Below are 24,946 nucleotides of genomic sequence, written 5' to 3' on the forward strand. Positions count from 1 at the left end.
TTGCTTTAGTCTTTTTTTTGCAAAGTTGTTTTCTTCCCCTAAATATTTTGGCCAAAAAAGTGATTTTGTTTTTGTTGCAAAAACACTTTTAGCACAAAATAACGAGTTATTTTGGCAAGGTGACGTTCTTTGTCACTCATTTCAGAAAGCGAGTAAAGATTACTTCTTTATTCCTTGTAGTTTTATGAAGCTCCGCCAAATTCTTGAATGGATTTTACTCGATAATCCTCCCGTCTGCAGTTCTCCCGGGTTCTGGTTCCTCACCACTTTTTCCTTCCACTCAACTTTCTGTGAAAATGCTTCAGTGTGACACCAGTTTCCTGTATTTGCTTCTTTTTTTCACAATATTAAAATTTTCTGAGACACTGAATTTTGCATCAATTTCTGTGAGCCACAGTCATATTTCCCTTAATGTGTGATAGTTATGAAAGTTTTATTTCTGAAATGAGTGGCCAATATTTAATATATTCACAATTTTCCAATGTTTTAAAAGGTACCTGCTCTTTGCCTCAGAGTAAAAGACTGACTTCCAACCCAGAGGATCCACAACGCCTCCGTAATTTATCAGACATTTTCACTCTGACTTCAGAAAGCTGCATTTTCAGGTAATATCTACAACAAAATGGACCCAAAAATAGTAATTGTTCATACTTTATTTATTGAAACATAAAAAAAAGAAAATGAAAAAGCAGGTAATGATGTGACTGAAGCTAACAGATAAAAATAATCCATTTGAAAAGGTCACTTTTATTAGAAAACCCAGAGATGAATTAAAGTCGTTGCTTTGTTCCGCCGGCAGCAGGCGCCCCCTGGTGGCGAGGAAACATTAAGACAGAAAAAACTAAAACAGACCGAAACATTCGAAGCAGCGAAACGAACAGAAATAAGTTTAAAAATGATCGAACAGGACATGATTCCAAACATGATAATACTCTACAGGACGAGTTCAAGGCTCGGCCTGACTCTTCAGGGACAAAAGATAGAAACTCTGAAAACATCTGGGCTTTAACCGGCTCTCAGTCCCAGGTGGAGTCAGGGGGCGGAGTCACTGCCGGACCTCCACGTAGTTGGCCGGGAAGAGGCCGTAGGCGCCCCTGCAGACGCCGCGCCACCAGCCCTCATCGATCATCTCGATGTTGGTGATGATGTCATCGGGGTCGAAGGAAATCTCGTCCTCGCCGGCTGAAACGAGAAGAGATTAATTTAAATCAGAGCCATAATTATAGCCAAACTAACAAAACAATAAAATCTGAAATTAAGAAAACATTTACGTTAGGCTGAAATAAATAAAAACGGTAATTAATGGAGAAAAACTATAAACAACTGGAACTAAATCATGAAATTATTAAAATACAGATAATAAAAATGAAAACTAAACTCCTACAACTAGTGAATAAACTGATCGGTTCCGACTCAACGAGGCAGGAAGCGTTTGGTCTCACCTGCTTGGTAATCGTAGAGAGCCACAGCCGTCACGCCGAGGTCGTCTCCGTACTCGTACTGCTGCTCATCTGCATGCAGACACACAGCATCAGGCCCGCAGCATCACTACTGAACACGCAGCATCACTACTGAACACGCAGCATCACTACAGAACACGCAGCATCACTACAGAACACGCAGCATCAGGCCCGCAGCATCACTACTGAACACGCAGCATCACTACTGAACACGCAGCCTCACTACAGAACACGCAGCATCACTACTGAACACGCAGCCTCACTACAGAACACGCAGCATCACTACTGAACACGCAGCATCACTGACAAAAATGGGCAAAATGCTGCAGCAGTCAGTGTTCCTGCAGGTTTCACCAACAGTTTTAATTTACTGGCTTTAAACTGAAGGACGTTCAGTTGCTTAAAAAGAAAAACCTTTTTTTTATATTTTTGCCATTAATTTAGATTTTTATATTAAGTAGTTTTTCTTTTCCCCTAAAAAGCATCGAATCATGAATAAATTCTTGTAACAAAAAAGGTTTTCTGGAAGTTTCCTACATCGTTAAAGTTGCAGGAGAATAGCTGCACTGCATGATGGGATTTGTAGTTTTTCCTCTCAGTCAGAAATACAAATTTCTCAAAACAATCCCAGTTGAGCTGGAACTTCCTGGATGAACCTGCAGGGGCCCCTGGGGGGAACATGCAGGGGCCCCCGGGGGGAACATGCAGGGGCCCCTGTGGGAGCCTGGAACGCCGCCTGGGGAATCTCCTGAGTTAATCTGTGGAGAAGGCGAAGCGCCACCTGCTGGAGCCGCGGCATCATCGGGGTTCTGGTACAGGTCCGGCTGCTTGTAGGCGTCCTGCGTCTCCTCGTACAGCTGCTCGTCGTTCGCAGCTTCGCTCTGAGAATTCTGCAGGAGGAAACAGGAAGTCAGATGCTGGGAATGTCCAGGAAGTGGTGGGCTGAGGCTCCCAGAACCCACCTGGAGCTCTGCGGCAGGCTGGACTGGGGGAGTGGGGCTGGGACTGGGAGCGTGGGCGGGGGACGGCGGCCGCTCCACTTTCCGCCGCGCCTCCTCCTGCTCCTGCTGCTCCTTGGCGTGGCGGCGCGCCCGCTCCTCCTCGGCCCGCCGCTGGTCCTCCTCCTCCTTCTGCTTGGCGATGTTCTCGAAGCGAGCCTTGATGCTTCCCGTGTTGCTGCCCGCTGCTCGGCAACACAGAGGTCAAAGGTCAGAGAGGTTCACATGAAGAAACGTCCTCACACTTTAACAAGACCAACCTGGGCTCTTCCAAACATAAAAACATGTGATGTGACAAATAAAATTTGGACAGAAAAAAAGTTTTGAAATATTTTAACCATCAGTTAAAAATACTGATTTTTATTGGTGTCTTCAAATCCGGCATGTTGGATAAAACACTGCTGAATATTTAAGGTAAACTAATCAGATTCAGAAAGTAAACTGATAAAGACTCTATTTAAGGTATCCAAGAGGTTAAAGGTCATTTATGATTTATATAGGACTGTCAGATTATGGCTTGGAAATGTAAAAATGTCCATCTCAGGTTGTTTCCCCAAAACACTTCCAACTTGAAATATGTTACAATTTAGATGGAAGTGAAAGTTAACTTGATCTGATGTTACAAGTTTTTGTTCTTCTAAGTTTAGTTTTGTGAAAGAAAAACTTAGAAAAATAAAAACAGAAGGAGGAGGAGGAGGAGGAGGAGGAGGAGGAGGAGGAGGAGGAGGAGGAGGAGGATCATCCTCACCAGCTTCCACAGGTTTGGTTTTCTGGTAGGACGGCTTCGGCTTCTCCACGTCCTCGAACGTCCCGGCACTCTGAGAGACAGAAACGCGTCAGTAAGCGGTTCTGATCTGGAACAGAACCGCATCAGGAAGCGGTTCTGATCCGGGTCAGAACCACGCGGAGCATCACCTTGTCCATACGGTCGTCCTGGACGCCAAACTTCCCTCCGAATCCTTTGGAATAATCTGGAAGAGAGACGACAGAGCGTCAACTGAGGCGGCGGAGTCCATCAGAACCAGTCCGGTTCTGGTCCGGATCTCTGATGGAGCGGAGCGAAGGGGGCGGAGCCTGATGAGCTCATGCAGATGGAGCTGCAGCCAACAGGAAGTGGGCGTGGCGTGCACGGTGACCCGACAGCATGCGGCGGACAGAGAGGAGGACGCGGCTTCATGCAGAGCTCCGAGAACGGTCCGGTCCGGCAGAATCGGACCTTCAGCGTTTACAGATAAATGAGAGCAGAGAGAGGAGAACGGCCGGCCCGTCAGAACCAGAGCAGCACTGATCCGGACCGGACCGGCTTCCTGCCAGCAGAACTCCTGGTTCCTAAAGGCCCACCTTTCAAACACCATCAGAAAATCATTTTAGTTAAAATCAGTTTGATTTTAATTTTTGGTTTTATTCTCGCATTATTTACAACTTTATGCTCCATTATTACTATTATTTTCTGTATCTTTGTATAACTATTGTTATTGTCATTTAAACTATTCTTGCTTTTAATTCTGCGTTAGATACGACTTTATACTTGCTTTGTTATAACTTTATTTTTATGACTATTCTCATGCTATGACTTTAGTCTATTAAAATTATTTTAATAGAATTATTCTCACTTTATTATGACTATTCAGATAATTTTACTTTTATTCTTGTAACTTCTAAACCATTTTTCATTCTGGTCTGAATCGTCTCACTGACATTCAGATGGAAAACCTGCAAACACGTTTTATCATAATATCTTTTTTCTTTCACCAAACTTTACCAGAAACAGAAAATGCTGAATTAAATTGAGTTTTCCAGATTCTGCAGGAAGTCGGTCATTTACTGGCAAAAGGAAAAACTCCTAAAAACCTTCAGGAATCCTGGAGATCAATTATGAATCAATTATGGAAAACTGATCAAAATGGAAACGACTTTTAATTTGACCACTAATTAAAACTGAAATGAGCAGCAGAAAGTTTGTTTTCCTTGAAGTAATTAGTTTTTCAGGTAAATTTTTGATCTTCAGATGAAAACAGAACAAATCTAAAGAATTCAATATCTTCATGATTTTATTTTTAAGTTAACAGAAAAATAACTAAAGGAGTTTGATCAGTTCAGGCCAAACATCTACATGCTGGTCCATCAGTGCTGCAGAGGTGCGTGTGTGTGTGTTGGGGTGTGGGCGTGTGTGCGTGCGTGCGTGTGTGTGTGTGTGTGTGTGTGTGTGTGTGTGTGGGCATGTGTGTGTGTGTGTGTGACAGCAGGAGCCAGACAAGCCAAGGGAAACAGGAATGTTCCGGATCCGAATGTGTCTGTGCCTTTCTGGGACTCGTGCTTGGCCAGGTTCTCCTTGTGCTCATAGCCCAGCGCACAGCGGTCCCGCTTCTCCACCTCAACCCCATACCGCCCTCCAAACCCACGCTTATAGTCTGAAACACACACACACACACACACACACACTTAGACAGACAGGAGCTCCCACAGAACAACCACCTTCAGACAGGAAACAGGAAGAACGTCTCCAGGTTTCTATGACGACAGGCTAGGATGTGAAGGAGTTTCAGCAGAGGTCCAGTTTCTGGATGAAGGTCGGAACCGGTCTCATTTACAGAACCGGCACCATGAAGTGGATCAAAGCCGCTTCACTTTTTACCCAATGAAACTGATTCTGCAAACCTGACCCGACCGGACTGGACCCGATCAGAGTGGACCCGATCAGAGTGGATCCGACCCAATCAGACTGGACCCGATCAGAGTGGATCCGACCCAACCAGACTGGACCCGATCAGAGTGGATCCGACCCGACCAGACTGGACCCGATCAGAGTGAAGCCGACCCGACCAGACTGGACCCGATCAGAGTGGATCCGACCCGACCAGACTGGACCCGATCAGAGTGGATCCGACGCAAAGTGACCCAGATTCAGGTCTTTATGTTTTACTGAATAAAAGCAACTAAACCTAACAGCTGCTTTTTACAGCGACCCGTTGCAATCTGGACCGGGCCGACCGGGTCCAGAGCGACCCACAGACACAGACCCAGGCTCTCAGGTTTCTCTTCCTCTTTCTTTCTGTTTGGAGAAGTTGTTGACCTGCTTCAAATGAAACTGCAGCAGAGCTGGAGAGGAACCGAGAGGTCCAACAGAACCGGTCTGCCTAGAGACCCAAAAGTTCTGATAACATCCGGGTTCTGGTGCAGAACTTTGAGACAGGAGGATTTGAGCTGCTGTTCTCCCGACATGAATTTCAACACGGCTGCAGATAAAACAGCTCATCGACCCGGAACCGGACCGGAACCGCAGCGACCCGGAACCGGGCCGGTCGTACCTTTCTGAGACTCGTGAAGCTGCAGCTTCTCCTGGTGATCCCATCCCAGCGCCGATTTATCCTGCCGGTCCGTCTGAACACCAAACTTCCCACCGAAGCCTTTCACGTAGTCTGAAGGAGAACCAGAGGAGAACCAAAGGAGAACCAAAGGAGAACCAGAGGAGAACCAAAGGAGAACCAGAGGAGAACCAGAGGAGAACCAGAGGAGAACCAGAGGAGCAGAACCAGAGGAGCACCGACTTCGCTCAGCAGAAACTAAAACCCGTTTCATTCCTTCGCTCGTATTATATTGATAATTGATCATTATTTATTTTAGTTCTTCATTATTCTGATTATCAGATTAAAAATAAAACCACATTCTGCAGATTCAGGACTTTTTTATACAGTATTAGAAATACATTAAAAGATGCAAATAAGTTATTTAACCCCTTAAGTAAGAAAATAAACATTTTCTTGCCTAAAATGCAACAGCAGCTTTTTTTTAGTGAACGAGATCTGCAGCTAAAAAATCCTTTTAGCGTAGAAATTTATTAAAAGATGCAAAAAAACATCTTTCAATGTCAGACAGACAGACAAGCTGCAGGTTGGTAAGAACAGATTCTGGGCGAGTCGGGGCAGAAACCCGGGCGCGGCTGAGCCGGGCCTGTGGACACAAATCCACTCAGCACCTCGGCTGCTGGGTTTCTCTGGATCCGGCTCCACTCAGACCCAGAAGGCTGATTTTAGGATTCCATGGCTCCAACAGGAGCAACATACAAAACGGAACTGACGAAACCAGAAAAGCCCCGGGATGACCGGGTTCTTCCACCTTGACGGAACATTCTGCTCGTTTCTGTGGGTCCAGCTGCTTCTGGCTCCGGTTCCAGCTGGACCCGTTTCACCTCCACTGACCTTTCTGCGACTCGTGCCGCTCCGTTTTGCCCTGGTACTCGAAGCCCACGGCGCTCTTGTCCACTTTGTCCGTCTCAACGCCAAACTTTCCCCCGAAACCTTTGGCGTAATCTGCAGAGAGAAAAGTTTGTTTTCATCCCACATAAATGAAATCATTCCAGATGTTTCTGATGATTTTACTGAAGGAAGTAGATTTTAGACGCTTTCTAAATGCAGATCTTAAAAGCGTCTGTGACCTGAATCAACCTGCAGCAGCGAAGCGCCTGGAAGCTGCAGGACGACAGGAAGCTGCTCAGTTTGTATCCAGTTTCACTTCCTGGTCTGTTTTCAAAAGGCTCAATAAGGAGGAAACTGACTGCATGAAACATGGTGGTGGCAGCATCATAATGTGGGACAGGGAGCCTAGAGCTGATCCTGGAGGAAAACCTGTTAGAATCTGCAGAAGTCTGGGGTCAAAGTTCATCTTCCAGCAGGAGGAACTCGCTGATCATGCCGCCGGATGTTTTGGGTTTAGATCAGAGCAGATTCATGTCCAGATCTGAATTCAACAGAAAATCTAAGACCTGAAAACTGACGTTCAGAAACAGACCAGGAATTGTTTCCTTCCACCAAATTTTCCTCTGCTATAAAGAACGAACCTTTCTGCGACTCGTGTTTCTCCGTTTTGCCTTGATAGTCGAAGCCGACCGCGCTCTGGTCGACCCGATCCGCCTGAACGCCGTACCGCCCGCCAAACCCCGTGGTGTAGTCTGCACAGTGCAGGGGTCAGAGGTCAGAGGTCAGGGTGAAGCAAAACATTTCCTACCAGCACAGCGACATGTGAAGCTGCTGCTCAGCTGCTAACAGGAACTCTGGATTATTAATCTGGAACAGAGCTGGATTTCCATCCTGCACATTCCAGGAATGTCTGAGGATCAGAGCAGACGAGTCTGGACAAACCTTTCTGCGACGCGTGTTTCTCCGTCTTCCCAGCGTACTCGAAGCCAACGGCCGACTGCAACGAGGCGGGAAAAACTATTAATTAAATGTAAATAACCCAATAATTATGAATCCTGTTATTTCATGCTGGAATAAACAGGAACGTCAGACATGAAGTGATTTATAGAGATTTCATTTCTTTGTGAAGAAATCGTCTCTTCACTGAAACTACTGAAACTCTTCACCACTCGGATGTTTTACCTTTTAAAAATCAACTAAATTTGGCTATTTTGACTAAATAAAACCCAAAAACTTTATTTTAGGTGTCAAAATAAAAATGTATTTCTACAAAATAATGGCAAAAATTCTCTGTTGATTTAGGCCAACTGGTTAAAGAGGGTGAATATTTATGCAGCCACTTATGTGACAATATTTTGCAAAAATCAGTTTTCATTTTGACATTTAAGGTTTTTTCTGTCAATTTGTTTAAACATTTACAAAACACAAATATGAGAAATTAATAAATCTTCTTTGAATGTTAATTGATATTTTTAACTGTATAATCCAAAATGTTGTGGCTCTTCTGTTGTAGAAAAGGTGTGAATACTTTAACTAGGCACTGGGATGTAAGTCTCCATCTGATTGGTTCTTTGTATTGATTCAACAAGATTTAATGCAGTTTTATTGGGGCCAAAATATGAATCAGTTAAGATTTGTTTGGTAAAAATCTGCTGTAATCTGATTTTTCCTTCCTTTCTGCATCCCATCAGGCTCGGTCTGCTGCAAAATGGTAAAATGTGCTTATGGTTTTTATTAACTGTGCAGGAAGATGTGAATGTGATAGTCTGGTTTTTAAGATCAGAACAAGTTTGCTTGACAGTCGGTTCATATCTGCAAAATATTAAGCTTTGCAAACCCAAATCATTTTTCTCATCTTGTTGCGTTTTGTCAGAATAAAAACTGTTCAGATTTAACAGCGATGCGGTTTCAGAGGAAGCACCTTGTCGACGCGGTCGGCCTGGACGCCGTACTTCCCTCCGAAGCCTTTGGACGTGTCGGTCTGGGAGCAATGCTTGGACAGTTTGCTCTGGTAGTCGTGACCCACAGCAGACTGGAGACAAAACAAATCAAATCCATTTTAAATGCAACGACACCAAACCCCCACCCACATCACACAGCAGCATTTCTTTGATCATTTCTAATAATTAAACATCTATATATTCTCCAGTTCTTTAAATCTGAGGTTCATAAAGTGTTTTATTTCAGACTCGGACGGAAATAACCAAAAACAAACAGAAAACTGGTTTTAGATCATTTAAGGCTGATTATTATTTTAGTAAGCAATTATTCTGATGATTAATTGTTTAAATAATTTGCCACATTTTTATTTAAGCACTTAAGTTTATTTTATACAATAGTAGAAATGCACTAAAATATACAAATAATTCAATTCCTTTTTTTAAATAAGAAAATACATATTTTCTTGGATCAATCTGCAGCTAAAAAATACTTCTAACATCAACATGTGATTAAGTTAATTTACATAAATTAAAATATTGTAGGGTTGAAGTGTTTTATTTACAGACAAAGAAGGTTTTTTATTGTAAGTCCAGTTTTGGTTTCGGCTCTGACTGCGTTGCTCTTTCAGAAAATTGTCTCTTTTAAAGTATATAATCCAGTTGACCATCAATCGATTACTAAATTAGTTGGTTATTTCAATAATCGATTAATAGTTTCAGCCTTAGCATAATTACATCACATAAAGCATGAAATATTAGCGTTTTATAACCATGAAGCCACTTGATGGAAACTTTGAGCTGATATTATTGCTTTATATAAATGATAAAGTTTCCATGACTGCAGCCTCTAACAGACGTTAGAAACAGGAACCATCCATCTGGTCCCATGTAGAACCGATAAACCTGCCGCTGGACGATAAACCGTCCCAGAAGTTATTGCAGTAAATGATAATATTCTTGTCTTGACCCCATTTTCAGGTAATATAATGATAATTGCATAATAAAAATGCAAGAACACATTCTCAAAAATCAATAACCGTTAAAGTCCATTTAACATTTGGGGCTGCAAAACATTTTAAATATCCAAAATAGATAAAACAACAGCAGTTTGTTCCAGTTGTGAGTTTGCAGATTAATATTTTAATGTGACTTATTGTTGGACTGTAAGCATGCACACTCCACACAGAAAAGGCCGAGTCTGGACTGGACCCAGTTAGTCTTTAGTCTGGGTCTGAGGGGAACCAGCGGCCCACCATGTAGCCTGCAGACAGCAGCTTGAAGCGACGACGTCTGACTCATCAGAGCCGTTTGGTGTAAACACACCTCGCTCATCACAGCCATGCTGCAGTGAACACACACACACACAGCCGCTCACACACCCGGCTCAGTCACTGCTGACTGGTTAGAGCGTCAGCCGCGGTTTAACACAGAAACCAACCCGATGAAAACCAGATGGTTGGTTGGTTGGTCGGTTTTTCCCATCAGGAGACACAAGATAAGCTTGAAGTTAAACTGAGTCACAACAGAAAAACGTGACGTAAACGTCAGGAAACGAAAAGACTCGGTGATGAAGACGGAGGTCAGACACTCTGGGAAAACATCCAGAAGGTTCTGGAGGATTAAAACTCATTAATGGTGGGAAGTTTGGCTCTTTCAGCTCATTATCATCTGTTGCCATTTCTAGCATGAGGAGCAAAGCAGCTTGATGAATTTGACTGGCAGCCAATCAGAAAATGAGCATCAAAAATAAATTATTTTAACTTGAAAAACAGGAGAAAAATGATGGGATTAAATTTGTGCATGTTTTTCCTCCTCTCCGCCGGCTGGCTCCTACCTTGTCCATGCGGTCCTGCTGGACTCCGAACCTGCCGCCGTATCCGTGGGAGGCCTTGGGCATGTTCTCCAGCTCCTTCTGCTTCAGGCTGGTGTGCTCCGTGGAGACGGTCTCCCTCAGCTGGTGGATGCTGCAGCACAGGAGTCAAACGGTTAGCAGACGCCGGCCAACAGCGTGACTCAGACAGGAAAAGACCATGTGCATCCTGACTCGATGTGCTCCTGGTGTCCCGACCCGGCCACCGTCTTCGCCCCCCAGCGCTGCTCCTGCTCCGACACGTCATTCTGGGAAAACAAAAAAAACTGAGTAAACATGCGGAACAGGAGAGAGGAGGGAGAGATGGGAGGATGATGGTGAAACCTCAAAGTCCGGGTCGGTCTCCCAGTCGTCTCCGCCGTCGTCAACGGCAACCTTGACGTTTTGGCCTGCAGCAGCTTTCCACATCTTCAATCAGCCCAACTTTCACTGCAACACAGACGGATCAGACATTACTGACGTTCAGAACGCTTACTGCCAACGTTTCTCATCTTCATCCAACAAAACAACAACAATTTTCATCTCTTCAAGAAAGAAAAAAACTGAAAGAAAAAAACTACACTGAATTAGAGGAGGATTGATAAACCTGCTCAGATCTCCTTCGATTTGGATGATCAGCCGATATTGATGTGAAGCCGATCTCATCTACCTTGGCTAACGTCTAAAACTAAAGCAACTTTCAATCCAGACAAAAAAACAAATCTGCACCCGTCAAAATCGGAATTGTCCAGCCAGGCTTTTTAAAGCTTGATGCATCCTTATATTAACTATTATTTTAGCTGCATCCTTACATTAAATATTATTTTAGCTGTTTTCTCATTTGTAAATAGATCAGAGAAGTTTCTCCTGCAAATCTGAGCAGCAGAGATCCGAACACTCAGCCAGAACCGCCTGGTTCAGCCTCAGCCGTCTGCAGGAGAAAAACTAAAACCAGACGTCCGAAAGCCTTCAGTTTCCCCAGAAATTAATGTTTATTTTGTCTTTTTTGTTAAAAAAAAACTACTGGAAAATAATCACACCTGCATTTTTAACAGAGCTGCATAAAAAAAGACTTGATGTAAGTAACATTGCAGAGTTTGGTTCGCTGTTACACTTTAACAGAGCAGTAACATATTTGGCCAGATGGTTGGACCCCCTGCTGACACAATGGTGATGTCACTGTGACGATGAAAAGCTAAATGAGAGCAAACTGTTTTTCTTAATTCCTTATTTTCCTGAGATCATGCTGACCTAATTATTACCAAACCTTTCTGTGCTGAATCCAGATATCAGACTTTAACAGTCTGATTCCAACCCATTCACTTCCCAAAAGAAGTTTTGATTTGTGCCACTTCCATATGAACGCTCACGTCGCGTTGAGGTTTTCACATCATTGATGCATCAATTCAGCCCCAGAAGAAACCAGATGTGGTAAATCTGGACGTGAACAATGGCTGAAGCTAACTTCCTTCATCATGTTTGGATTATGTGAGACTTTAAATTAGTAGCATGAACAACAAAACCTGAGCATCGTTATCTGCTGTGAGAACCTATCCGTAGGCTTTTAATTTGGTAAAATCAATTATGGAACAGGAAGAATATCCCATCCTCTCTTCTATAGAGCAAATCCTGGCCTGACTCTGTACGGCAACCAGACCCACCACACTGTTCACCACAATACCCAGAATATTTCTTTAAGTGCTAAATTCACTTAACAGCAGCAATAAGAATGAACTTTTATCTCCACTTCTTTATGAAGAAACAACATGAAAAATTAAAGAGTTTTATTCAACAACATCAAAGTGTTGCATCATTTTTACAGCAGCAGTAGTGATTACTGCTTTAAATAAAAAACTGATAGTTATTCTTTATTGTGTAAAATCTAACGTTTTTAAAAACGGCACAACACAACCATTGTAATTTTTAAACTTTTCTACAAGTCAAAACAGAAGAAACACAAAATGCTTAAAGGAAACAAGACAAAACTAACACAGACACGGATATTTAACTTCCTGTCGATGCAACGACACAAAGTGTCGACCCAAACAGTGAAGGTGGAAGCAGAAGCTCATTACAGCTTCACTTTGTTATGAAGCATCAGCAAAATCAACGCAGCAGAATCGCTCTTGCATGTTTTTCTAAATCATATCATGGAATTCCAGCCAAGTCTGTAGACAACTGAGAAGAAAACAAGCAAACATAATTTTACTGGTTTAGCAAATACTTTATATACATTTTTTTAAAGAGTGAAAAACATCATTTTAACTTGTCAACAATTATTCCACACCTGAATCCCTCTAACTGTTTTCATATCCATCCTGACCTTCAGTTGTTTAAATAAATCTGTGTAATTTCACCTTGCTGTTCTGAGCTGCACGAAATCATAAAACGTTTAAATATGCAATGTCAGAAATATTTCATTAGTTGTATGAAAATAATCAGTAAGTTGAACAGTTTTCTTCTGGAGCATGTAATCAGGTTTTATACGAGTTTCTCCACACAATAATTAATGAGTGGAAGTATTAAGCAAGTTTTAATACTAGTGATTCATTTAGAAAATATCTGATTTTATTCGATATTGGTAAATGGTCCTGCAGTCTCTTTAGGTCCAGGCGGATCAGGACCACCAGGTGGGATTGTTTGGGTCCGTTTGCTGCTTTGCTCCGGTGGTGGCAGAACAGAACCTCCCTCTGGATCCATTTTGGGATCATCAGCCACATTCCTCTGGGTTTCTCCTGACTCAGCAGCGTGTGGACAGCCAGCATCTGTGTTTCATCAGAGGCTCCACTGGTCGAGGTGGGATCAGGAAGCAGGAACCTGCATGGTTACTGGTCCATGACAGGAATCTCAGCAGAACCACACCCAGCTGCTGCTCACCTTTCAGGCAGCTGAGGTGTGTTGATGTGACTGAGAGGTGAAAACAGTCTGATCAAACACTGTTGGTTGATTTTTGACCTTTGCTCTCAGACAGTTTCCTCCTGATAAACCAGATCAGGGTATAAATGTCTGAATTAGCCCGATTCCAGCCAATTAACGGTTAAATCTGAACATACATGTGTACGTGTCGCGTCTCAGCTGGTTAGTTTCCACCCCCATTCCTCCAAGATGAACATTAAGCAACATTAGAGGATAAAACCGAGCAGAAAACCGAGATTTGGGATGAAACCGTGGTGCTTGTGGGCCAGTTTGGTTCTGGTATTTCCTGTTCCAGTTTCCCAGCTAGCAGCAGGCTAACGCTAACCTTCCTTCTGGAAGGATCACCTGGAATCAGCTCTCCCGCTCCATGGCGGGGGCTTGGACACTCACCGTCACCCAGAGAAAGGTTCACTCCGGTCGGCTGGTGAGCGCAGTCCCGTCCCGACAGATGTGGTCCGGTTTGAAGGCGAACCGTTTGTGGAAACCGCAACGTCTCCTTCCGCGACTCTTCCGGCTCTCCCGATATCCCGATCCAGCCCTGACGTCACAAGTGGGCGGAGCGTCGTGGTTAAGTTTTCTGCTCCAGGGTGGTATGGAGCTCCAGAAGTACCAAACCGAGCTGTTTTTTAAAAAAATTGTTACTTTCAAAACAAAACTAAAACACCGGTGGGATTGAAGGCTACAGAAGAACACTTATTAAAAACAGACTTATACATTTTAATATACTATAAAGTTAATTTATTTCAGCAAAAAGGGAAGCTCAAATATGGATTTAGTTAAGTTTTCTATTGTAAGTTTGAACTATTCTTGCTTACAGCTAAAGCCGCCTATATTCTTTTTCTGAAAGAACTCAAATTTATTGGACCATTTTTGTGACATTTTTAAAATGGTGTACTTTATATAAAACTTATTAGCTTATATCAGGCAAGGTGTTTTGATATTGCTGGATATATGAATTCTCAAATAAGAAAAACCCAACCATCAGTCACTTTGTATTAATGTACAGTAATGTGGTTGATCACACACTTTCCATAACAATCAACCATACTTCAGACACCATTCTGGTTGATCTTTGACCTCCCTTCTTTGTAGAACCGGTAGTTTTTTTTTTGTTTTTTTTTTTTCATTTCTTTGCTTCCTGATCTACTTTTTTAAATCAAGGACCCGAAATTTGGTGCATGTGGATATATTTAAGCCTGTATGTATAATTTTCATTCTCTGGGATAAGAAAATCCTCAAATTCAAAATTATGCATCTAATATTTGTTTTTAAAAATAACTGAGGTTCAAATAATTAAAAGGCCAAAATTAATTTGGCTTTAATGATATAAACAGAAGACATGAGAAAAAGAGTGCAACGATTCCACAGAAAAGTCCTTAAAACAAGTTTCAACAAACGCAACACGAAACATCAAAACAGAAGCTCAGCCTCGGATCTGCAGTGGAAAATAAGTTTCAGTATTTTATTGAAAGTAAGCAATAAATAATACTGTGATAAAAATAGTTTATAAGTACTCAGACTGTACATCATTGTTACAAGATCAGAAGATTCAACAGGAGGAGCAGGAATAAAAACAGCAACATGATTTGCTTTGTGCATAAATGACTAAAATCACAAGAAAAAAAAAAGAAAACGTCGGTTCCTTCTGCATCGCCATGGAGACGGATGTTAGGACCTGTGTTTCTGGGGAACGAACAGGACGAGACAACGCGGATGACTGATAATAAATAAGAACAGGAAAGGAGTTAAGAACAATAAGGCTTGGTATAAAATCTTAGTACAAAGTAATTTTAAAAAAGGTTTATGGGAGGACGTGATGGCAGCAGGGATCAGCTGAGGCCTCGGTGAACTTGGTCCGCTAACGGAGCCCGAGGCGCCCGCCTGGACCGGCGAGGACGTCTGCGGGTTCTCCGGAGATTAGGAAGGCTGGATTAAAGGGATCGGCAGGGAAAGGCGTGAGGGAGCTTCCTCATAAAACCTGGAGGTCTGATTTCACTGAAAGCAGCCTGCGGATCGTTTCCTGCTACTGTTAGATTGCTTCACTTTGGAGGATTAACATATTTTGCATTGGATATGAAATTAAAGAAAAGCAGAAAAAATCTGTTTCACATGATATTTGTCGTCATGCCCTGGATGGCCAGCAGTTCGGTTCAAGGCGACAGACGAGTTTATGAGACTCCAGGGATTAATCTGATATTCACACAACTAAGAGCCGCATTTACATAAACTCACAGGTCAGGAGCTACAAAAAGATATGAATTAAGTTATATGTCATATTAAAGTCACTTAAGAATAAATTCAATGATTAGAGAAGGAAAACATACATCTGGTCAATAATCAGGATTATAAAAAACGATTAGATAAAACGTCTGCTGGTAGAAATATACAAACTCCAGACGAGAAAAACATTCAGTTACAGAAATCTGGGACCAAACAGTTTTAAAAAGTCTGCTGATTAAGGGGACAGAGGCAAAAATAGGTTACATTATAACTCCAAATCAATTAAAAGTCCCATTGGTTGACATAAATATCATAAAAACGTAGATTATTCTAGAAAGTTTCCTCTCAGGAAGTATCTGCTCCGTCGATAAAATCGTCCATTTTAGTTTCATTTCAGTTCATCATCCTGGTTTTGAATGCAGGGAATTCCCCTTCATCCTCTGACCAGCGGCTACCTATAGAAATAATGAGGATAAACTGAAACGGGAGGAGAAACCAATGACAGCGGGGCAGAAGCAGAGGATGGAGGGAGGGATGGAGGGAAGGATGGATGGATGGAAGGAGGGATGGATGGAAGGAAGGATGGATGGATGGAAGGAGGGATGGATGGATGGAAGGAGGGATGGATGGATGGATGGCAGGATGGATGGATGGAAGGAGGGATGGATGGATGGATGGGAGGAGGAATGGATGGATGGATGGCAGGATGGATGGATGGAAGGAGGGATGGATGGATGGATGGATGGATGGATGGATGGAAGGAGGGATGGATGGAAGGAAGGATGGATGGATGGAAGGACGGATGGATGGATGGATGGATGGATGGCAGGATGGATGGATGGAAGGAGGGATGGATGGAAGGAAGGATGGATGGATGGAAGGACGGATGGATGGATGGATGGAAGGATGGATGGATGGATGGCAGGATGGATGGATGGAAGGAGGGATGGATGGATGGAAGGAGGGATGGATGGGAGGAGGGATGGATGGATGGATGGGAGGAGGAATGGATGGATGGATGGCAGGATGGATGGATGGAAGGAGGGATGGATGGATGGATGGATGGATGGTTGGATGGCAGGATGGATGGGTGGATGAATGGATGGATGGATGGAGACGAGAAAAGAGAGAAGAGGCGTAAAACGTGTTATTAAAGCAGAAACTTCTGAGACAAGAAAGCTGCTTTCAGATGAGTAATGCAGGGAAATGTATACGGAGCTCCAGAAGTGCCAACAAGAAAACCTAAAAAGCATTTCCAGGACATCATTTTACTTTTAATATATTGTTAGAACCAGAACTTCATGGCATTAGATTTTGATTAATTACATAGATCTCAATGTGTTAAAATTTTAAAGGAATTAATCACTTTTTTTTTTTTTGCATTGTTTCTGGTAAGTCTATAAATCTGATGCACATCCACCAACAGCAATGGATGACGAAACTGGTTCTTTCTGCTCACTGGGGGTTAATTTCTGCTTCTAAACTGACCGGATTCAACGCTGGAAAAGACTACTGTTGTTCAAGTTGTCCTAAAAGAAGTTATCAAATATTGTCTCAATGCTAAACATGCAGCAGCTAACGCTAATGTCAGCATCCATATTTCTAAAGAAGTCCTGAAACTCTGGAAAGCTGGATAACTAGAATAACACTTTGCTCCCATCTGGTGGTTAACAAACCAGAAGAACAGATTAAAACCTAGAATTTTATTTCTTGTTGAGCTCCTATGTCTATTCAAAAATTTAGCAACAAAAGGGATTTTTTGAATTGAAAATGTTGCTTACTTTGTCAAAAACTAAAACTACAATTTTGATCGCTTTCTACCATTTTTTTTAATAAATTAAATGTTCATTTAGGAACTTTTTATCCTGGGAGTAATAATTTATTCACTTTTAGAGCAAAAAACTCATGTTTCCAAAACTACAACTTGTTTAATTTTCTCAGATGGCACTGACTGAGCTCCGTACGTATGCTGCTTCTATCTGAATCTTGATAGTTGGTGTGTGTGACCTTACCGTTGTGTTAACAAGAGTAGGTCCTGACTGTGGCAGTGTCCAGCCTCTGTATAGACTGACCTCCTGCGTTGCCATGTTGGTCAAACCGCATGCAAAGACATGCCCATGTTAGTGAGAATGAGCAGCTCAGCAAAGCCATTCAACAAGCATCAAGAGCAACACAAGTAGTCTGATCTATTTTCCTCCAGTCAGAAAAAAGTGGAGACATGCAGGGAGAAACTTGGCTCCTGCCGCTTACCGTCCATGGGGCTCCTCTTTGGCTGCGCGGAGGGCGACGCGGCGCTGCTGCTCGTCACTCTGAAGTTAGCAGGCAGCGTGTCGGACGCACCCAGAGACATTCCTCTCATGTCTTTGGGCCTGAACTTCTTCCTCCATGAGGGAGCGCGCCGGAAGTTCTTGTCATCATCCTGGAGGAAAGATGGCGGACGGTCATCCTGAGAGCGGATCTTACCAACAGTTTGGGTCTCTGTGTCGGTTTCTCACCTCCTCCACCTTCCTGTCCGCGCCGACGGCCATCAGGCTGCTGTACTCGCGCTCCAGCGCTGCTCTGGCCTGCAGGTACACAACAGACGCATCTTTACACACAATTTAGCGTTTTTGTTCATGAAACCTTGAGCAACTCCTGTTTTTTGGCACCTGTAGAGTTCCAACACATCATACACCAGTTTGTAGTTTACATATTTTACGCTTTAAATATGTAAACTACAAACCACAGACTGCAAATAAACAAATAAGGGTTTCCCTGCAGGGATCAACGCTGGGAATATTATCTCGTTTTCTAAAAATAAATACTCTGGTGACGATAATAATCAGATTGTTTTCACTGGCAGCCTTGTTTCAGTCAGTAACTCTAAAAACAAGGCAGACACAATTTTAGAGATAAACTGAAAACCCAGTTTGGTTCATGAAGTTCAATAAGCTGGAAAAAGTCACGATGTCCATCTTTTTATATATATGGAGTTTAATCAGGTATTTTTACATTTTATATACAACTTTTTCATTTTTATTTAGTATTTTTTATTGTTTTTTTTTTACTTTTTATGAATATTTATATGTATTACATATTTTATAAAAACTGTTTATATAACATTTAAAATTAATTCAAAGAATCCTTGTTTTATATATGCATGTATTTTAATTAAAATAAAATGTATAAAAAATAGTTTTTTTCATTTAAAGACAGGATACATTCGAATGCAAACTCAATAAAACACTAAAGTGTTACAGAGAGAGGAGAGAGAAATGACAATAAATAAATAATTTATGGAGTAGTTATTTAAATGTGTATATTTTTTAAAAGTAGAAACAATTACCAAAATAATTTATTAAATATACCTAGAATTAAATGTGGGTCAATAAAATGTATTGATTTCATTTTAAAAACTAGATATTTCATGTTTCAGCAAAAAAACACAAAAAAAACAATTTCATCCCAGTTTGATATGGTTCTGAATCAAGTTTTTAAACTAAAATCCTTCTCCATAATGCATCAGCATGGTGGCTGAATGTTGAGCTTCCAATGAAAACTCAAAACTCCTGTCAGGATTTAAAGTTAACAGAAAACATGAGCAGCAGGTGAAGACAAGCTGGGAGGAACTGAAACACACGGAGAAACTCGGCCAGTAAGAAACACCTGTCTCTGTCTCCTGGGTCGTTATTGTAGGACGGAGGTCAGAGATTGTTTACATGTTGTCTTCATCTTGTTTACGTTGAAACTCTCCTGATTTGGGATTTAAGGTTCAAACAAGTTTCCACATAGGCAAGTCCTAATCTCAGATTTAATCATTATTTATTGATCTTTTCCTCATCAAACCTTCCATTGAATATTGACTCTTAGTTAAAACTTTCCTGTTTTATTTCATCTAAAACCGTTTAGTCCCACAGCAATATTTACTCTCAGATTATCTTACAGTATTATCTTCAGATGACACACCCATCTACTCAGGAAGCCCCGCCCACTTCAGGGGCCATTTCCTTCACCGCCTACATGTTTACATCACAACGGGCGAGTACATGCAGAGTGTGTGTAGGCGTGTGTTGATGTGTGTGTACCTGTGTGTTCTGGGTGGGGATCTGCAGCAGCAGAGCCAGTGAGTTGTGGTCGAAGCTTTCGTCCAGGGCGAGCAGCGCTCCGTGAACGCCGCTCTCATAGAGGTTGCTGCTGTACTCTTTGAGGCCGATGGCCTGGACCCAGCCGATGACGCGCTCGTTGGTCCACACCAGAACATCTGAAGAGACAGAAACACAAACCTTATCGTTTAAAGAGAGCCTGTTTTGGTTCTCCACGGTTCTCAAACTGTGGTAGGCGTACTACTGGTGGAACGTTTGAGCTCCACATGAGGTTTTTCCTGTGGATCTGTGAACACAGAACCTGGGAGTGAATCAACCTGCAGAGGCTTTGCAGCTGTTGTTCATTATTCTGATTTAAATGCCTTCATTTAAACACTGCTGTTGTAACTTTGCTTCAATCACTGTCCCAGGTTTGTTTGGTAGCATTACATTGCAGTTTACATCCCTATGCCTTTTTTTAAACTAACACTACTAAACCATTAGATAAACACATTTGAAAGTTTGTTTTGTTATAAGGTGCATTTCTGGTAAGTTCGTCATTAGTTTCTTTTATACTCATAAATGCTACAGCCTGAGCAGGTGTGTGGGCGGGGCTGGCCCAGCATTTCCTGTTTTAACATGTATGATGTCACTGATTGCATCACCGGGTTCAACGAAATGGGAGTTTTCTTTTTTGTTTTGTATTGTTTGTCTTCCTTTAAGTAACTTTTGAATTGCCCTGTACTAGGGCAACTCCAAAATATTTTGAAGAGATAAATGTCTCTTACAAACTCATAAACTCAGTCTAATTTATGAGTTTGTAAATTAGATTCATAATCAACTAAGCAACTTGGACCTGGCAGCTCATGTTGCTTTCTTTTCACTTTTTTGACCATTTGACAACACTACCTCGCATAATTGTTTAAAGAGCTGGACCGGTTCTGTGGGCCGGTTCTGTGGTGGAACCTGGTCCAGTAGGTCTGGGCAGAAAACATCTAGAGGAAACACTGCAGCTTTCTCAAAAAGTTCTCCTGTTCTTTCTTTATGAACCTCAAACTGATTTTTCTCCAATGCCCAGAACTCAAGCAGAGACCTTTTCCTGAAAACAATTCATTTTTATATTTAGATGCACCAGGAAGTTGGCTGTGGAGCAAATTTAATGTGTGCTAAACTGTAAATAAAATTAGTTTTATTAGTTTTTGTAGCTTGGATGCGTTCGCTGAAACCTGCAGTGTCAGGGAGCCACCAGCAGGAGGAGCTGGTCAGGTGGTTTGTTACCTGAAAGCTCCAGTTGGGACTCGTCTCTCCTCCTCTCCAGCTCCTTCCTGTCGTAGTTCAGCCGCCGCAGACACATCACGCCACACTGGAAGCTGTTCCTGTTGCACAAACACAAACTCAGCAGTTGGGTCAAGTTTATACACACACAGGCACCGCACACACACACACACACACACACACACACACACACACACACACACGATTAGTTTACACGTCTGCTAAACATTTAATAACTAAATATTTAACAACTTTTTCCCACTAACGTAAAATCTACATAAAATGAACTGAGCTTTATTGTAAATGAAGAGTGGTTTGCTTTAACTGTTCATCCCTAGGTATTCTATGAATAAAGCAATTTATCATAAATACAGGAAACAAGAGAAAGCATCAGTGATTCTGTTTATTCCATCACTGTTTAATTACAGCAAAAATGTGAATTTAATGCTTTAAAATAATAAATTATTCTTGTTTAAATGTTCTCTCATGTTCCTGGTCAATATTTTATTAGGACTGTTACTATTAGAACTATACTGTTTGGGTTTCTTCTCTTCTCCATGTTCTGTTTATTTTACAGGTAAACTTAAAAAGCTGCAATGAGTTCACAGCAGCTTTTTCCACAGAGGTCAGGATTCCAGCAAGCAAGAAAGAAAGACAGTCAGTCAGTAACTGAGAAAGTCAGAGAGTTTGTAAGTAAATGAGAAAGTTGGGAAGTCAGTCGGGATGGATGCAGGATTTAAACAGGATGGGGAATAATGTGGAAGTCCAAACATTTTTTCAGTCTGTAGGAACCAAACTGATTCATACTGTTGGATTTAATAATCTCTCCATGAATGAATGAATGGACACACTTAATTAATCCCAGAGGGAAATGTACATATTTCAGTACAACCCATCCAAACATTTAGACGGGTGTCTGAGGTTGCAGCCCTTCACCAGAGGAGGCGCCACCCTCTCACTTCAAGATGACCTTTTCCTGTTTAAGTCTTTTAGGCTGCTGCCTGTGAAGCTGTTGAGCCGTACCTGTGGAAGCTGTCCACCATTTTCAGCTGCCCCCTCAGGTCCTTCTTGGTCAGGTGGTCCAGCATGCGGGCGTCCACCAGGGACTCCATGAAGTAGGAGCGGTACTGAGGCAGACCCAGGCTGGGCAGCCACTCGTTCCCGATCCACTCGTGGTTCATGTCTCCGTACGCCAGCGTCTGCAAGGCCACAACAAACTGGGCTTAGAGCGTCAGAAAGAAAATAAATAATCCACCAACATTCTGGTTCCTTTAACAACAAACACAAAAACAGCAAAACTGAGATGAAAACTTTATAGAGACGTAAAGATTTTTTTACATTAAAGCTTCTGCAGTTTATTAATGGAAGAGTCTTTGGCTAATGATTCCAAAAACAAATGTTTTATGAATTTATTCTTTTTATAAAGATGTTGAATAATATTTTATAAACGTCAATGTCTAAAGGAAAATCCTGATAAAATAAGATAATATGTACCCTGTGGTTGAAGCCTGAACATCAACAAAATGCATTAAACTAACAAGAAATGTACAGAAAATTAACTCATCATGCATTTTTTTTAACTATTGTATTAAAATATGTAAACTTATACCAGACCTCTTGCATTAAAAAGTAGTTTGAAATAAATCTTTGTTCTTAACTAATTTCAGGAAGTCAAAAATTGACTTTTCCTTACCTGGTTTACTCAATAAATAGTTTACTGTCCACATTATTTTTTATTATGTCTTGTGTCTTTTTTTTGTCAGATATCTAACAATAAGAGAAAAATTATTGTTAATGTTTCTGTTAACTGTTATCAATAAGAGAAATGTACATATTATATAACATATTCTAGTAAATATATGTAACAACATGAATAAAGCCAGTAGTAATATTAAAGCAGCTGCAACAAGTCAAACAAACAAAGTCCCAAAATAAAGATTTTGACCAATATTTGTTTCTTATATTATTGCTGCTGTTAAGGCCAATATTTACTGATCGGCCAATACTGATGTTAATATAATTCCCAGGGGTGGCCAATGCTAACTAAAACGTTAGCTGCACTAACGCTAGCCACCATGCGTCAACCACAGCATGTGTTATATCGCCCTCAGCAGGTTAACCATGGTCATTACACATCTACAGTTTGCGCTTCAGGAAGTGATTCTCTGTGACAAAACTTCCACTCAGTTTCAGTTTTATAAATGTTGAGTTTCGCTAACTCTGTTGGTGATTCAGCCTAATTGACCATGGCAGGAATTCAGTGGATTTTAAACTGTTTCCTGTGAATCTACAGCAGCAATGCATTCTGGGAAAAGAATAAACTTAAATTTACTAAACCGAGAGGAAAAGGAACTGCTGCGTAAACAGTCTCCACCCACTTCAAAATAAAAGCATGAATATGAACATCTATTTGAATTTCAACAAGTAAATTAGTGTTTTGGAATTTATCTGGAAAAATTAAATTAGGGGAAGCTAAACGCTCTAAATGGTTTCAAAGTTAAAGTGCTCCCGCAGTGGCCCATCACTGGTTGTTCCTGCTATGAAAGTGACGGGGAAGCACAACATGAAACATTGAATAAATTAAGTGATGAAGATTCATAAAGTAAGATGTTCCACATCCTGGGTTATATTTATAAAACTGGGTCGCATTTTCTTAATTTAACATCGACAGTCGCATCAGTTTGCTTCTGAAGTATTTTTAGTCTTTACAGGATTTATTCAGCTGTTTTATTATTTCTGATTTTTTAAAATAAATTAGAATAGTGAAGAAGCAGCTTCTCAGTGTGAGCCCATGCTACGGGTCCATCAGAATAAAAACGGGGTTCTGGAGGAATGTGTGCCAACCTGGGCCCAGCTGCCCTCGTCATCCTCCTGGTGTTAGCGTGGTTAGAGTGAGCATGGTGAGAAGAACAGAAAGGTGTGGGGTTAGTGAGGCGGCCGTGAAGGGTTAGAGCAGCTTCACGTGAAAAATACTAAAAACATACAAGTAAAAAAAATTATCAAAACAAAGGCAGGAAAAAAGCTATGAAAGACGGATTCATTCACCTGATTTTGTTCTAATTTTATCTAAAATAAACAAGTTTAGGCGTTGATCTTTTTAACTGTTACATCATTTCAGATCTTTGCCAATTAAAGCCCTTTTCAGACGTGACGCACCTAGTGAGTGTGTATTCAGTCACTTCTGCTGCTCCGGATTCATTCATGTCTGTAAAATGCTTTTTACTCAGAGGGTAATTTGACTGAAAATTGATCCGCCATTTTGGAGAAGGAGAGACAATTGTTTTTGCTACTATAGTTGTGCTGTCATGACAGTCACGTCATTAGAAATATAGTGTTTTGCACACACATATATGTAGTTCCATCAGATAAAAGTATCTAGTTTAGGACCAATTTTTAAATTATTTTTCACATTATAGTTCACTACATAATCCATGACTAAAGTTTCTCCAATAATCTGCAGGATGTGAACATCCCAGTGTCCTAATCAATCAGAGGGTCAGTCAGATAAGATTCAGACTTCAGTGGCTGAGTAAGTGGGTTTATTTTTAATCAAATGTGTTTTTAGAGAATAATTCCACTGTGATTTAAGATCAGTCTTGGTTCAAACCCAGATCAATTTATTCCTTCAGGACGGAAATCCAGGATATATAAACTTTCCAGTTCCACACTTTGGAGATGAAAACAAATCAAATGATCTAAATAATTCACTATTATATGACATCATTATTAAGTTTATTAATAATGTCTTGTGATAGTTTTCTACAGCAGGGAGAAGATAAATTAAAATATAATAAAATTCTATGTTTTAAAGTCTCTCACACACTTTAAACACCTGACGCTAATTTATCACTAATTTAACAAAAATCTTCCAATTTCAATAACTTTGTATAACGTATAAGATATAAGCCAACCTTTCTTTCAATTACACAGATCAATAAGTCACTGAACCATTACAAATAATAAATACTAAACATTAAATAAAAACTATTCTTGCCAAGTTTTCTGGTATTTAGCAATTAGAAATAAAGTTG

At 41.2% G+C, this 24,946-nt stretch overlaps 2 protein-coding genes across 15 annotated transcripts in view; both read right to left on the bottom strand.

Moving 5' to 3' along the window:
• Positions 1 to 635: 635 nt before the first annotated feature.
• On the bottom strand, positions 636 to 13,899 carry cttn (cortactin). Of its 3 annotated transcripts, XM_023332583.1 has the most exons (16): positions 13,750 to 13,899; positions 10,789 to 10,893; positions 10,639 to 10,712; positions 10,429 to 10,558; positions 8,576 to 8,686; positions 7,597 to 7,651; positions 7,296 to 7,406; positions 6,658 to 6,768; positions 5,767 to 5,877; positions 4,759 to 4,869; positions 3,374 to 3,429; positions 3,207 to 3,276; positions 2,423 to 2,643; positions 2,242 to 2,350; positions 1,443 to 1,511; positions 636 to 1,182 (listed from the first exon to the last, which is right to left on the bottom strand). In XM_023332583.1, the coding sequence occupies exons 2-16, from the start codon at positions 10,870 to 10,872 to the stop codon at positions 1,046 to 1,048; spliced, it is 1,560 nt and encodes a 519-aa protein (XP_023188351.1). In that variant the 5' UTR covers positions 10,873 to 10,893; positions 13,750 to 13,899; the 3' UTR covers positions 636 to 1,045. The 3 variants fall into 3 exon arrangements, with proteins under 3 accessions (XP_023188351.1, XP_005809551.1, XP_023188352.1); XM_005809494.3 differs by lacking the exon at positions 4,759 to 4,869; XM_023332584.1 differs by lacking the exons at positions 4,759 to 4,869; positions 5,767 to 5,877.
• An 896-nt stretch (positions 13,900 to 14,795) lies between these two features.
• The window catches only part of LOC102219514 (liprin-alpha-1), a 45,709-nt gene continuing 35,558 nt past the window's right edge, over positions 14,796 to 24,946 (bottom strand). For 4 of the 12 annotated variants that reach the window (XM_023331680.1, XM_023331683.1, XM_023331681.1 and 1 more), the window contains 7 exons: positions 23,760 to 23,786; positions 21,939 to 22,114; positions 20,919 to 21,016; positions 19,644 to 19,819; positions 18,075 to 18,143; positions 17,830 to 17,998; positions 14,796 to 16,034 (listed from right to left, as the gene is read on the bottom strand). In XM_023331680.1, coding sequence (XP_023187448.1) covers positions 15,973 to 16,034; positions 17,830 to 17,998; positions 18,075 to 18,143; positions 19,644 to 19,819; positions 20,919 to 21,016; positions 21,939 to 22,114; positions 23,760 to 23,786 — 777 coding nt within the window. In that variant the 3' untranslated portion in view covers positions 14,796 to 15,972. Of the gene's footprint in view, positions 16,057 to 17,591; positions 17,655 to 17,829; positions 17,999 to 18,074; positions 18,144 to 19,643; positions 19,820 to 20,918; positions 21,017 to 21,938; positions 22,115 to 23,759; positions 23,787 to 24,946 lie in introns of all 12 variants that reach the window. The other 8 variants (XM_023331688.1, XM_023331682.1, XM_023331678.1 and 5 more) reach the window with 4 other exon arrangements.

Source organism: Xiphophorus maculatus, chromosome 4, assembly GCF_002775205.1.
Source record: "Xiphophorus maculatus strain JP 163 A chromosome 4, X_maculatus-5.0-male, whole genome shotgun sequence".
Taxonomy (NCBI): Eukaryota; Metazoa; Chordata; class Actinopteri; order Cyprinodontiformes; family Poeciliidae; genus Xiphophorus; species Xiphophorus maculatus.

Coding starts and splice junctions, on each gene's coding strand:
- cttn (XM_023332583.1), bottom strand. CDS start 10,872: ATGTGGAAAGCTGCTGCAGGCCAAAACGTCAAGGTTGCCGTTGACGAC. Junction 10,559..10,638: donor GGACACCAGGAGCACATCGA/GTCAGGATGCAC, acceptor CCTGTGCTGCAG/CATCCACCAGCTGAGGGAGA. Junction 7,652..8,575: donor AGGCCGACCGCGTCGACAAG/GTGCTTCCTCTG, acceptor GCCTCGTTGCAG/TCGGCCGTTGGCTTCGAGTA.